We start from the raw sequence: 12391 nt of genomic DNA on the forward strand, positions 1-12391 counted from the left end.
TTACAGACATAAAAAAGTTTATAAGGAAATATAAACATTTGTGTGCCATCAAGTTAGTAATGTAGTTGAATGAAGAGAAACAAATTCTTAAAAAGACACAAACTACTGAAACTGACTCAAGAAGATACAGAAAATCTGAACAGATTTATAAGTAAAACTATTTAATTAGTATCAAAAACGCTTCCAACAAGGAAAAGCTCAGGTGGCTTTATTGACGAATTCTACCAAATGTTTAAAGAATTAACAACAATCCTTCACAAACTTCCAAAAAATGAAAGAGGAGAGAATACGTCCTAGCTCACTCTATGAGGCCAAAGATATCACAAGAAAGCTACATACCAATATCCCTATTGACTATAGACCCCAAATTACTCAATAAAGTAAAGCAAACTGAATCTAGCAACATATCAAAAAGATAGTACACAACGAACAAGTGGTATTTATTCCAGCAATACAAGGTCAGTTCAGCATGTAAAAAGCAATCAATGTAAAATATAATACAGAGAAAGACAACATGATCATTTATTTCAATAGACACACAGAAAGTATTTAACAATATCCAACACCCTTTTTCATGATAAAAACACTCAGTGAACTAGGAATAGAAGGGAATTTCTTTGACCTGATTAAGGATATCTATGAGTAACCATAGCTAACATTGTATTTAATGGTGAAAGACTGAAAGCCTTCCCCCTAAGATTAGGAACAAGACAAAGATGTCAACTCTTGCTACTTTTATTCAACATGCAATGGAGGTTCTTGAGAGGACAATAAAGCAAGAAAAAGAAATAAAAGGTATCCAAATTGGAAAGGATACCCTCGTATTTAGAAAAGTCTAAGGAAACCACTAAAAACACTTTCAGAACTAATAAACAAGTTCAGCAAGGTTTCAGGACACAATATCAATATATGGAAACCAATTGCATTTCTAAACACTAGCAAAGAACATTCAGAAATAAAATTAAGGAACAATTCCATTTACAACAGCATTTTTTAAATTCCCAATTTAATTAGAGGCATAAACTTAACAAAAGAGGTACAAGACTTACACATTGAAAATTACGAAACATCATAGAAATACAGACAACCTAAATAAATGGAAAGCCATGCCATGTCCATGAATATGAAAACTTAATAGTACTAAGACAGTTATATTTCCAAAATTGACCTACAGATTCAATACAATCCCTATCAAAATCCCAGCAGTCTCTTTGCAGAAATTGACATAGAGACAGAAAAGGAGATTAGTGGTTGCCAGGAGCTAGGGGAAAGAAGTAATGGAGAGTTTCTGTTAATGGGCACACAGAGCTTCTCTGTGGAGTTATGAAAACATTCTGAAATTAGATAGTGGTGATGGTTGCACAATTCTATGAGTATACCAAACCCCACCAAATTGTTTAAAAGGGTGAATTTTATGGGATGTTATGAAAATGTTATGCAAAAAGGAGCAAAAAGGAGAAACCAAGGTAATAGCAGTGAAATACAAAATAAGGAATGAAGTATGAAAGGTTTTGTGAATGAAACTGACAAGAATAAGCAGCTGCTGAAGATGGTGAACAAAAGGGGAAAGTTAGCCAGTATTCATGGTTTCTAACTTGATGGTCAGGAAAGATCAATGGTATAAAAGCAGGGCACAGAAAAGATGAACCAAGTGTATGGGGAAAGATAACAAATTTGATTTTTGATATTCAGAGATTCTATCCACCAGAACGCAAGGGTAGACGGGAGAGGGAAACACAGAAGATGGAAAAGGAATCGGGCATGTTATTAAAAGGGGTAAGATGTACCTCATAGATAGAAATGAAGTGATACAGGGGTATATTTTCCTCTGATTAAGGAAGAATACAACAGAGTAGAAAGAACAGGGAAAGAATCTAAGGGAGAGGGAAAGAATTTAGAAATTAAACAGGGTGGTACTGACCTCAATGAAGGAAGTAAGAAAAGCAAATTTATTGATGAGGGATGAATAAAAGCATTAATCAGCAGTCCTGAGAGCCCAGAAGAACCTGGACAGCATGAATGAACACTGGTTAGTCGTTTCTGATTAGAAACTGTTTAACTGATGACACGTTTAAGAAAACTGTCCTGCAACAGGCATGGGTCACGCTCTCACTTGCTCTCTTTCTGCCACCATCTTGGTTCCACGTTCCCCGCACAAAATGCCTGGTGAAGCCACAGAAACCGTCCCTGCTACAGAGCAGGAGTTGCCACAGTCCCAGGGTGAGACAGGGTCTCGAACAGAATCTGACAGTGATGAATCAGTACCAGAGCTTGAGGAACAGGATTCTACACAGGCAACCACACAACAAGCCCAGCTGGCAGCAGCAGCTGAAATCAATGAAGAACCAGTCAGTAAAGCAAAACAGAGTCAGAGTGAAAAGAAGGCACAGAAGGATATGTCCAAACTGGATCTTCGACAGGTTACAGGGGTTACTAGAGTCACTATCCGGAAATCTAAGAATGTCCTTTTTGTCATCGCAAAACCAGAAGTATACAAGAGCCTAGCTTCAGATACCTACATAGTTTTGGGGGAAGCCAAGATCAAGGATTTATCTCAGCAAGCACAGTTAGCAGCTGCTGAGAAATTCAAAGTTCAAGGTGAAGCTGTCTCAAACATTCAAGAAAACACACAGACTCCAACTGTACAAGAGGAGGAGAGTGAAGAGGAAGAGACTGATGAAACAGGTGCGGAAGTTAAGGACACAGAATTGGTCATGTCACAAGCAAATGTGTCAAGAGCAAAGGCAGTCTGAGCCCTGAAGAACAACAGTAATATTGTAAATGCTATTACGAAATTAACAATGTAACCATCTGAAAAGAGGGCCTTTTTTGGTGTTTCAAAAGAGTAACTGCAGCTGGGTTAGAAATCTGTACTGTTTTTATCATTAATAAAGTTATGGCTTCTTGTTGGATGAAAAAAAGAAAAAAAATCTGTCAAACTGATATTAACATGTCACTTAGCATCTGGTAAGACTAATAAGTGGTCTTCCATCAAGTAAGACACTAAAATCTCTTTAGAGTATGTAGCTACAGTCCTACTGTTAAATATACCAATCTTTCAGAATCAAAGCATCTGGTAAGTTTAATCACTTTAATAAACTACATATGACACAGAACAAATAATAGTTTGCCAATAAAACTGGCACAACAATAACTACAAACACAACAGGCAGCCAAGAAGGGCTTACTGGAGGAAATATTCTCAGTATAAATTGTATGCCTAAGAGAAATATACTAAACAGTAAATTTAATTTTTTCTTATGAAATCATCACATACATTTATTTTGTTAATACTGTACTATACAGGTCCTCGATAACTCTTTCTAAACAGAAATCTTAAATATGAGCTGCATTTCTTAAATCAATGTTGACAGAATATCAAACCCATAGGATGTTAACAGCCATACACATACACATATACATACACACAGACGCACAAGTATTCTGCAGGCAATACATTTGGACAAAACTGGATTAAATTGCAGTAAAGCAAGTTTCTATTCATCCAGGGCCTTTTAGAGCTTTTAATATACTAATGTGCAGTTGAGCTCCATCTGGGAGACATTCCCAAACTTATTTGACACTTTTTAAAGGCAGGCCTATTAGTGGCTTCTAGAATTGTGTCCACAACATATACCACAATTTTGATAAATACTAATGAGAGAAATTTTTAATTAGATTTTAACAATAAGATTTTAAAGCCAGGGAAATAATCTTTAATTGTATCTATGATGGATCCAAAATATTCCAGTATAATAAGCTTTACATTCACCCCAAAAATCACAACATCCAAAACAGAGCCAGTAAATGTACAATTAAGTGACACTAAGTAAATATTTGATTAAGAGACTGATAAAATTTGACTATTCTGACTGACTCTAGCAAGGTAACTCAATGTAAAGAATGAGGTAAAAAAATAAATGCACTATAGGTAGTATTTTTCTCTCTTTTAAGAAAATGTAAATCATAGAGTATTCACAAATTAATAATGATGCCTAATAAATTAGAGTTCAATAAATTCTACTCTTAAACATCTACTTTTTTGATAAATCAAAACCCCGTACTTATAGTGGGGTGAGGACACAGAAAAAAACAGTACTGTTAGTTCCAAGTTCCAAAAACCGTTATTCCAAGATATTTTTGAACCCAAGCGATTTTTTTAACATATGTAAAAGTTTATAAATATAAGAAATACCAAATACATATATATACTTACCATTGTATCAGAATTAAGAATCTGTCTCATAAATTCCAAAAATGAAGATGCAAGTTCACCCGTGTCTTTACTAAATGTGCTGACCACTCGTTTCAGTAAACTATGCAGAGCATTACTGTTTTTCCTTAAAGAACTGTAAATAAAGAAAATAGGCAATTTCTTAAAATTTGAGCATATAAATCTAGTATAAGAAATGAACTATCTCAGGACTTCCCTGGTGGTGCAATGGTTAAGAATCCACCTGCCAGTGCAGGGAATGCGGGTTTGAGCCCTGGTCTGGGAAGATCCCACATGCCGTCGAGGAGCTGAGCCCGTGTGCCACAACTACTGAGTCTGCACTCTAGAGTCCGTGACCCACAACTACTGAGCCCGTGTGCCACAACTTCTGAAGCCCACACACCTAGGGCCCATGCTCTGCAACAAGAGAAGCCACCACAATGAGAAGCTCGTGCACTGCAACAAAGAGTAGCCACCACTTGCCGCAACTAGAGAAAGTCCGCGCACAGCAACAAAGACCCAACGCAGCCAAAAATAAACAATAAATAAATTAATTAATTTTAAAAAATGAACTATATCAGTTCAGACAGCCTAAAATTTAGTAAAATTAAAATTTTACATTTCAAAAAATGTAAAAAAGTACTTTGGTGTTACCTGTCACACAAACTATTTAACAAAGCATTTTTTATAGTTGATATCTCCTTTTAAGGATGAACTTCAAAAACACTGAAAGAAAAAATTTTCCCCCAATAATAATGTTATAAAACTCAGCAAAATAAACTTGCAGGTTCCCTTTTTTACACTTTTTATAACCTGAGGATTTCTCTAACGTGAGGTTATAGCTGTCTCAAAAGCCTGACCAGAAAGCCTAACTTATGTAACTACAAAGAATGATTAACTTTATGACATTGTAATCTGACAGAAAGAAATTAAGGGTACAGAGTAGGCATCAGCAAACTTTTTATGTAAAGAGCCTGATGATAAATATTCTAGGCTTTATGGGGTTATACACAACTCAATCTGTTTCTCTCTATACAAAACATCAGTCTCAGTCACAACTACTCAACTGCTGATACAGTGGGAAAGCAGCTGCAGACAACACATAAATACTGGCTATGTTCCAAGAAAGGCTGGATTTGGCCTGTGGCCCACAATTTACCAACCCCTAATATAAAGAGATTTCAGCATAAGAAACAATCACGATATGTATTCAAAATCATGACAATATACAGCCCTGCTAAAATTATTCTATGCATTTACACAGTTCATAGTTGATCAAAAGAAAATTTCAAGATTTGGGTAAAGCAATACAAAAGAGAGAAAGAAGACTCGTGCTCTTGAGAAATTTATAATATAATAAAATGGACAAGGCACAACGAACAGGAATGATATTAAATACAGAGATAATACAATTAATGGAAAAAGTAAAGGTTCAAAATTGGACTATACCAATTACTAGCCTCTACTTATAACCTTAAGAAAGTGAACCTTACTTATACGGTCTATCAAAAACTGGGGTCCACTACACACCTTTTAGAATATCTACAATAAAAAAAAAAAAACTAGCAATACCAAAATCTGGCATTTTGCTGGTAAACTTGTAGAGAAGTTGTCTATAAAAGGGTAGCACACTGGACTGCTGGGGTGATGTAGATAGCTCTGCATGGAAATGAGATACTAGACACATGACTCTACTCATTTGTCAAAATCCACAGAACCGTGTATTATAAAACATGGGTGAGGTTACAAAGAAAGGGGGAAAGCTAGAATCAACCTTCTGATATTGTATTAGAATCAAAGTATCTGTATGGACTCATTTAAAAAAATACATACAGACAGGGACTTCCCTGGTGGTCCAGTGGCTAAGATTCCATGCTCCCAATGCAGGGGGCCCAGGTTCGATCCCTGGTCAGGGAACTAGATCCCACACACCGCAAATAAGAGTTCACATGCCGCAACTAAAGACCCCGAATCCCGCAACTAGACTCCACATGCCTCAACTAAAAGATTCCACAAGCCGCAACTAAAGATCCCGCAACTAAAGATGCTGCAACTAAGATCCAGCGCAGGCAGGCAGGCAGAAAGACAGACAGACAGACAGACAGACAGATAAATGGAAAGATATTTTTTAAGTACATACATAAAATAAGTAGATGAAAAAATAAACGTAGATTTGTGTATATGCATGATTTAGGACACATGTATTTCCCAGCTCTAGCCAATAAGAAGAACCAAAATCAGTAACATAAGTTGAACAACGAAATAAATAACAATAGTGTTCAATTATTATACAAGAAAAAAAAGTCCATGAATCCATATTGATATACCCAAATAAGTAAATAAATGAGGGAAAAGTGATGAGTTCTTTCTTACAGAAGGACAATTAAATGAGAAAGGAATGAGAAAAATAGGAAATCACTATTAGAACACCACAGTAATAACTGCCACATGCCAAGATTCACTGATGGACAGTAAAATGAGTGGACGAAAGTTCTAAGTAGAAATAGGACATTTACATAGTCTCAAAGTATATTCTTCAAAATGTTTAGTACTTAAAAACGGAAAATTAGTAAGTTTGCTGTGCAGAATCCTGGCAGACAGCACCTCAGTCAAGTGACCGAGGTTAATATCATCACTAATACATTATGTATTTCCTGATATGATGTACTCACAAAGGTACACTGCCTCTGTAGTATCCTTCTCAATAAAGCATAATCTCAATCTAATTATGAGAAAACATAAGACAAAACTAAATTGAGGAACATTCTACAAATGCTCTCCAAAAATGTCAAGGTCATGAAAAATGAGGATACAGGAGACAAAGGATACATTAAAACTAAAAGCAAGGTAGGATCCTATCTTGGATCCTGAAACAGAAAAAGAACATTACTAGAAAAACTGGTAAAACCTAAATAAATTCTGTATTTTAGTTAATAGTATTATGCCAAGCTTAGTTTCTTAGTTTTGGTAAATATTCAATGGCTATATATGACATCAACACAAGGGTAAGCTGGATGAAGGGTATATCTGAACTCTGTACTATTATTTTTGTAATTCTTCTTAAAGTCTAATATTATCTCAAAATTTTTTTTTCTTGAGTGGGGCCTGCTTCAGGACTAGATGAAAAGTATATAGTGATCTGTTTATTTAAAAAGCCAGATCATACTACACCTCTGCTCAAAACCTTACAATGGCCCTTATAAGTAAACCTAGAGGCCCTTGATGATCTGCCCTCCCCACACCTACCCATTACTTCTCTGACCCTAGGCCCTATCATTTTTCTCCTTGCTTACTCACTTTAGGAGCAACCACCATGGCCTCAAGGCTTTTTCTCAGACAAGTTAGGCATGCTATTTGCAATGGCTCTCCCCCAGGATATTAACGTTTCACTCACCTCCCTCAGTTCTTTGTTAAAGGGCTACCTTCTCTGTGAGGGCTTCCCTGATCACCTCCCCATACTTCATTTAAATGACAACTCTCACCCTCACTTTGGCACTCACTATCCCTCTGCCCTACTTTATGTTTTTCTGTAACATACTATGTATTTTATTTACATGTTTAGCACGTGTCTACCTCTAACAGAATGAAAGCATCAAGAAGACAGGGATTTTTTTTTTTTTTAACTAAATCCCCAGCACCTAGAACAGTGTCTGGCCCAGAGAAGAGGGCATTCAATAAATATTTGTGGACAAAATTTTCCTTCATAATGTCTACTATGAACCAGGTTTCTAGGTGCCGGTGGGAGTACAGTCAAGCAAATAGTCCCTGTCCTTGTGCAGCTTATATTCTAGTGAGGGAGACAACCAAATAAGCAATAAGTCTATATAATGTAATGTCAAACAGTATAAATACAGTGAAAAATATAAAGGGGAATAAGGAATGGGGACACAAAGAATAGGCTATTTTAGACAGGCATTTAGACAGGAAATATATTGATACAGATACCTGAGTGAAGTGAGGAAATAAGTCCTATAAGAATCTAGGGGAAAAGCATTTAGGAAAAAAAAAAGTCTGGAGGTAGGAATGAGCCTGACAGGGAGCAAAACTGAGGATAAAAGAGCTATGAGATAAGTCAAAGAGATAAGCAAGGGTCAGACTGTATAGAGGCTTAAAGATCATTATAGAGTTTGAATTTTATTTGCAGTGCAACAGGAAGCCATCAGAAGGATTTAAGCAAAACAGTGACACGTATCTTGTTTTAAGTTTAAAAAGATCAGTCTGAGTGCTAAGAAAATGTATTTTAGGGGGACAATAGTTGAAGTAAGAAGAGAAGATTGGAGGCTACTGCAATGGGTCATGAAAGAAAAGAGTGGACCGGATACGGGTGGTAACTATGGAGGTGGAGAAGGGTCATCAGATTCAGGAAGTATTCTGGAAACATAATGAACTGGACTTACTGATGGACTGGATGTAGGGAGTGAGGAAAAGAGAAGAATCAAGAATCTCGAAGTTTAATATTTACCAGGACAAGCAGGACAGAAACATGTTTGAAGCAAGAATATCAAGAGCTCTGCTTTAGCTCAGTTTGGATGCCCATTAGATAGCCAAGTAGAGATGTCAAACAGATACATGGGTTACTTGGAGCTTAGCAGAAAGATCAGAGCTAAAGAAAGAAAAGGGAATAGGTTATGATGACTTACATGAATGTAGCAGAGCCAACGACATCACATATCGTGCTATGGCAGAGGTATGCAAAGGGTATTTGTGAAAGCACCTAACCCAGCTAGGAATGGAGGAATCAAGGAAAGCTTTTTGGTTTTCTTGTATGTGTAATGTATGAGTCTTAAGGGATATAGAGTAAATATCCAGGCACTAGGAAAAAGGACATTCAAGAAGTAAAATTTAAAGACTTTGGTGAGAGATTGGGAGGTGGTGGGGGGGAGAACTTGGATGTTCAGCAGTTGCCATCAACTGAGAGAGAATACAGGAGAATAGACAGACTAAGCAGGTGGAAAAGGTAGCAGCCAGCACCAAGCACAGTAGCTGGAACATAAGTTTTCAACCAATGTTATAAGAATTAATGAGAGGTACAAATACATGTTTCCTAATCCTTTCTATCTCGTATTTCTACATACTTCTACAAATTCCAAGGAAAACTATGTAGTAGCCACTATCTCCCTAGTGAAGAAAAAGATGAGGGCATGGAGAGAGAGATGGGAGCAGAAATTACACTTGAGAGACTGAGCAGCATGAGATTTACATCATTTCAAACAAATTTCATCTCAGCCATTCCTCTAGAGAAAAAACACAGAATCAGCACTTTCAGCTTTAGGGTCCATAATATCACACTACCGTCATCTTTGAAGAACTACAAGTGAATGTACCAACAAAACAAATATCTTAGAGCATGAATTAATGACCCTGGAACAATAAGATTTCCTTGTTAAATACTGCAAGATGCCTGCATTAATATGTCTATCTATTCAATTTATATTTTTAATCCTAAAGATTTTATTATTAGCAATTTTCATTGCTAATGAATCTTTTCCATAAACACGAAATTTCTCCACATGAAAGAAATCATACCTTCAACCTTCTACAACAGCTATGAATTAATAAATATGGGGGGATTTAAATACAAGAGTATATTAAATTAGATAAAGCATTACCTTTTTAAATGAAATAATCCATAATCATGCTCTGCAAGAAACATCATTGTTCTGACACATGTCAGTAAACAGCTGTAACTACTCTCAGAGTTGGCTAGCACAGCCAGGAGACAGTCACAGATTGAGGCCATCAATTCTTTGTTTGGTAGAGAATTGGAGAGCTGCTCCAGTTCAGAAATAGAACCTTCAGAAGAGTTTGGCAAAATTAGTGCAATGTCCTGTGAGGGAGGAGGGGAGTTGGGAAAAAACAATTTTTTTAAATGATTGTCACTATCACTTAGCGTTTTTATTTCTGAAATACACAGCAATTAGTAATTATCAAAAAACTATGGTTACTGTCCCATCCCAAACATAGATTCAAACACATTAAGAACAAAGGAGTTGTTTTGTCCTTCTATAAAGGTTAATACAAGGATACACACCTAAAGAAATAAAGACAAATATGTTGTTTCACAGTATTTTACTTTATGAGATCAACGCCTTACCACTTGGCAACTGTGCCTGACTCACAGTATTCTTATTTTAAAAGAACATCTCTCTGAAAAATTGTTCCTTCTGGATTACACTGAGTGTAATTTCTATCTTCAGATGGTTAGCTTAGTACTTTTGGTACTAAAATATTTTAAATTACTGTATTATTCATTCATTTGAATATTTTTTAATTTATAAAGAAAGCATCAGAGAAATAAATTTTAATAAATATATCCATATTTGAATTAAAAACAACACAAAAAGAAATGGATGGAGCAAAAAAAACATTTAGGCACAGTCTTCCAATATTTTCCTGTAGTTTTTATATACGTTTAAAATTCAAGTTTTTCAATGTCAGCAAGTTTACCTAAAAATAACTAAAAACTCACACTACTCTTTTTATAGAAGTAAAGCAGACATTACAGAAACATTTTTAAGTATGTGTTATCGCTTTTAATCACCTCAACACACTGGAAGCAAGTATTCAACTTGGGTTAGAACTATAAAACAAAGCTTGAATAGAACGGAAATATAATAAGGTGAGGCCAGCCAAGAAAGAGGTTTAAGTGATCAGGGCAGCTAGGATGCTAAAGTGTAACTCATCACAGTCATACAGCCCAACGTGAACTACATTAACAAACACCAGTTGACTGCACATTCTGAGGTATAAAGACTTAAAATAAGCCTTTTTACCTGGTCCAAAACTGTTTTCTACCAGATCCCCTTTTTGTGAAAACAAGTCACACCAAAAATGTTCCTTCTTGAGTGTTAAATGTAACCAAACTGGGTTTTGGTTAGCTAGAAAAAGGTAATCTTCCATGATGGGATCCTATTAAAAATATTCTGCCTGGAAAAATCATATTTGATTGATTTAGATAGTAGGAGCATTCTGACAAGCTAAAATGCCATTAGGCATAGAAATCTCCAAATATCGCAATAACAATGGGCTCTAAAAGTTAAAACAATTCTCATTAATTCATGGAACTATAAACTGGAAGTCAATAATATAAACAGCAGGAAGAAATACTACTACTTTTAGTCAACGTCTTTATAGATGTTTATAGCACAGTAGTCTGAAACACACTAAAATGTAGTAGCCTGTGACGCCTTCAAAAGTTGTCCAGGGACTTCCCTGGCGGTCCAGTGGTTAAGACTCCATGCTTCCAATGCAGGGGGCGTGGGTTTGATCCCTGGTCAGGGAACTAAGATCCCACATGCCGTGGGGCACAGCCAAAAAAGATTTTTTAAAAAATTGTCCAAACAAGAAACCATGGTATTAATTCAACCAATCACAAAACTATAATATTCAAGAGTGAATTGGTGTATAATATAATTAGAAGGAAAATGAACATACTAGACATAACCAACCCCAAAGAATACAATGGCACGTAAAGTAAATATCCAAAGACAGTGTCTCATAAAGAAAATGAAAAAAGCTATTCAGAGAAACCTGTGAAGTACAAAGTCAAAGAAAGTTATATAGCACCAAATCATTTTATTGTTGGCTCACTGGTCAAATTTATCTCCCTAAACAACAGTAAGAGTAATGAAACAGATGCGATCTCTTTGTTAACAGCCAAGATTTACATCAAGAGAAGCTTTTAAGAAACACATACACACACAAAAAATTTATAAAAATAACTATAAATACCTGATCACAGAGAGACTGCAAAATGGATGTGATAAATTCAACACACTGTTGGCGAATAACACTATCTCCAGGAGACCGCACCAAAGCCAACAGATCCTGGAATATCTCTGCATATCTTTCATCACCTTTAATAGTTCCATTAATTAGATGCAAAATAGCTAATTTACAAGCTTTGTGTGAAGCCAGAGCATCAAGAAGAGCAAGCAACCTGGTGGTTTGGCTAGTATACTGTTTTTCTTTATCTTCTGAAGTGCTGAAATAAAATCAACACATTTAGTGAACAAAATTCTTGATTTTAAGGCATTACTTAATAATTTGTTTTTCAACACATATCAACTTACACAAATCTTATATAAAACATTTCATTCCTTGGGTATCACAACTTCTCTGGCATTTTACAATTACTATAAAATTTTGTAAATTTAGGTTTTTAATAATGTATTTTCT

The 12391-nt window shown here is 35.7% G+C and overlaps 2 protein-coding genes across 4 annotated transcripts in view; one reads left to right on the plus strand and one right to left on the minus strand.

The window, feature by feature from the left end:
* VIRMA (vir like m6A methyltransferase associated) overlaps positions 1-12391 on the minus strand; it is a 61475-nt gene that overhangs the window by 12303 nt on the left and 36781 nt on the right. For all 3 annotated transcript variants that reach the window (XR_009536305.1, XM_060127381.1, XM_060127380.1), the window contains exons 15-17: positions 11945-12197; positions 9823-10040; positions 4217-4349 (exon numbers count right to left, since the gene is read on the minus strand). Coding sequence is in view for 2 of the 3 variants with exons in the window: in XM_060127381.1 (XP_059983364.1) it covers positions 4217-4349; positions 9823-10040; positions 11945-12197 (604 nt within the window). In the remaining variant the exon portion in view is untranslated. The remainder of the gene's footprint in view (positions 1-4216; positions 4350-9822; positions 10041-11944; positions 12198-12391) is intronic.
* On the plus strand, positions 2089-2753 carry LOC132507779 (nascent polypeptide-associated complex subunit alpha-like). Its single transcript, XM_060127383.1, has one exon. The coding sequence runs from the start codon at positions 2097-2099 to the stop codon at positions 2751-2753; it is 657 nt and encodes a 218-aa protein (XP_059983366.1). The 5' UTR covers positions 2089-2096.

The sequence above is a fragment of the Lagenorhynchus albirostris genome, chromosome 17 (genome assembly GCF_949774975.1).
Source record: "Lagenorhynchus albirostris chromosome 17, mLagAlb1.1, whole genome shotgun sequence".
NCBI lineage: Eukaryota > Metazoa > Chordata > Mammalia > Artiodactyla > Delphinidae > Lagenorhynchus > Lagenorhynchus albirostris.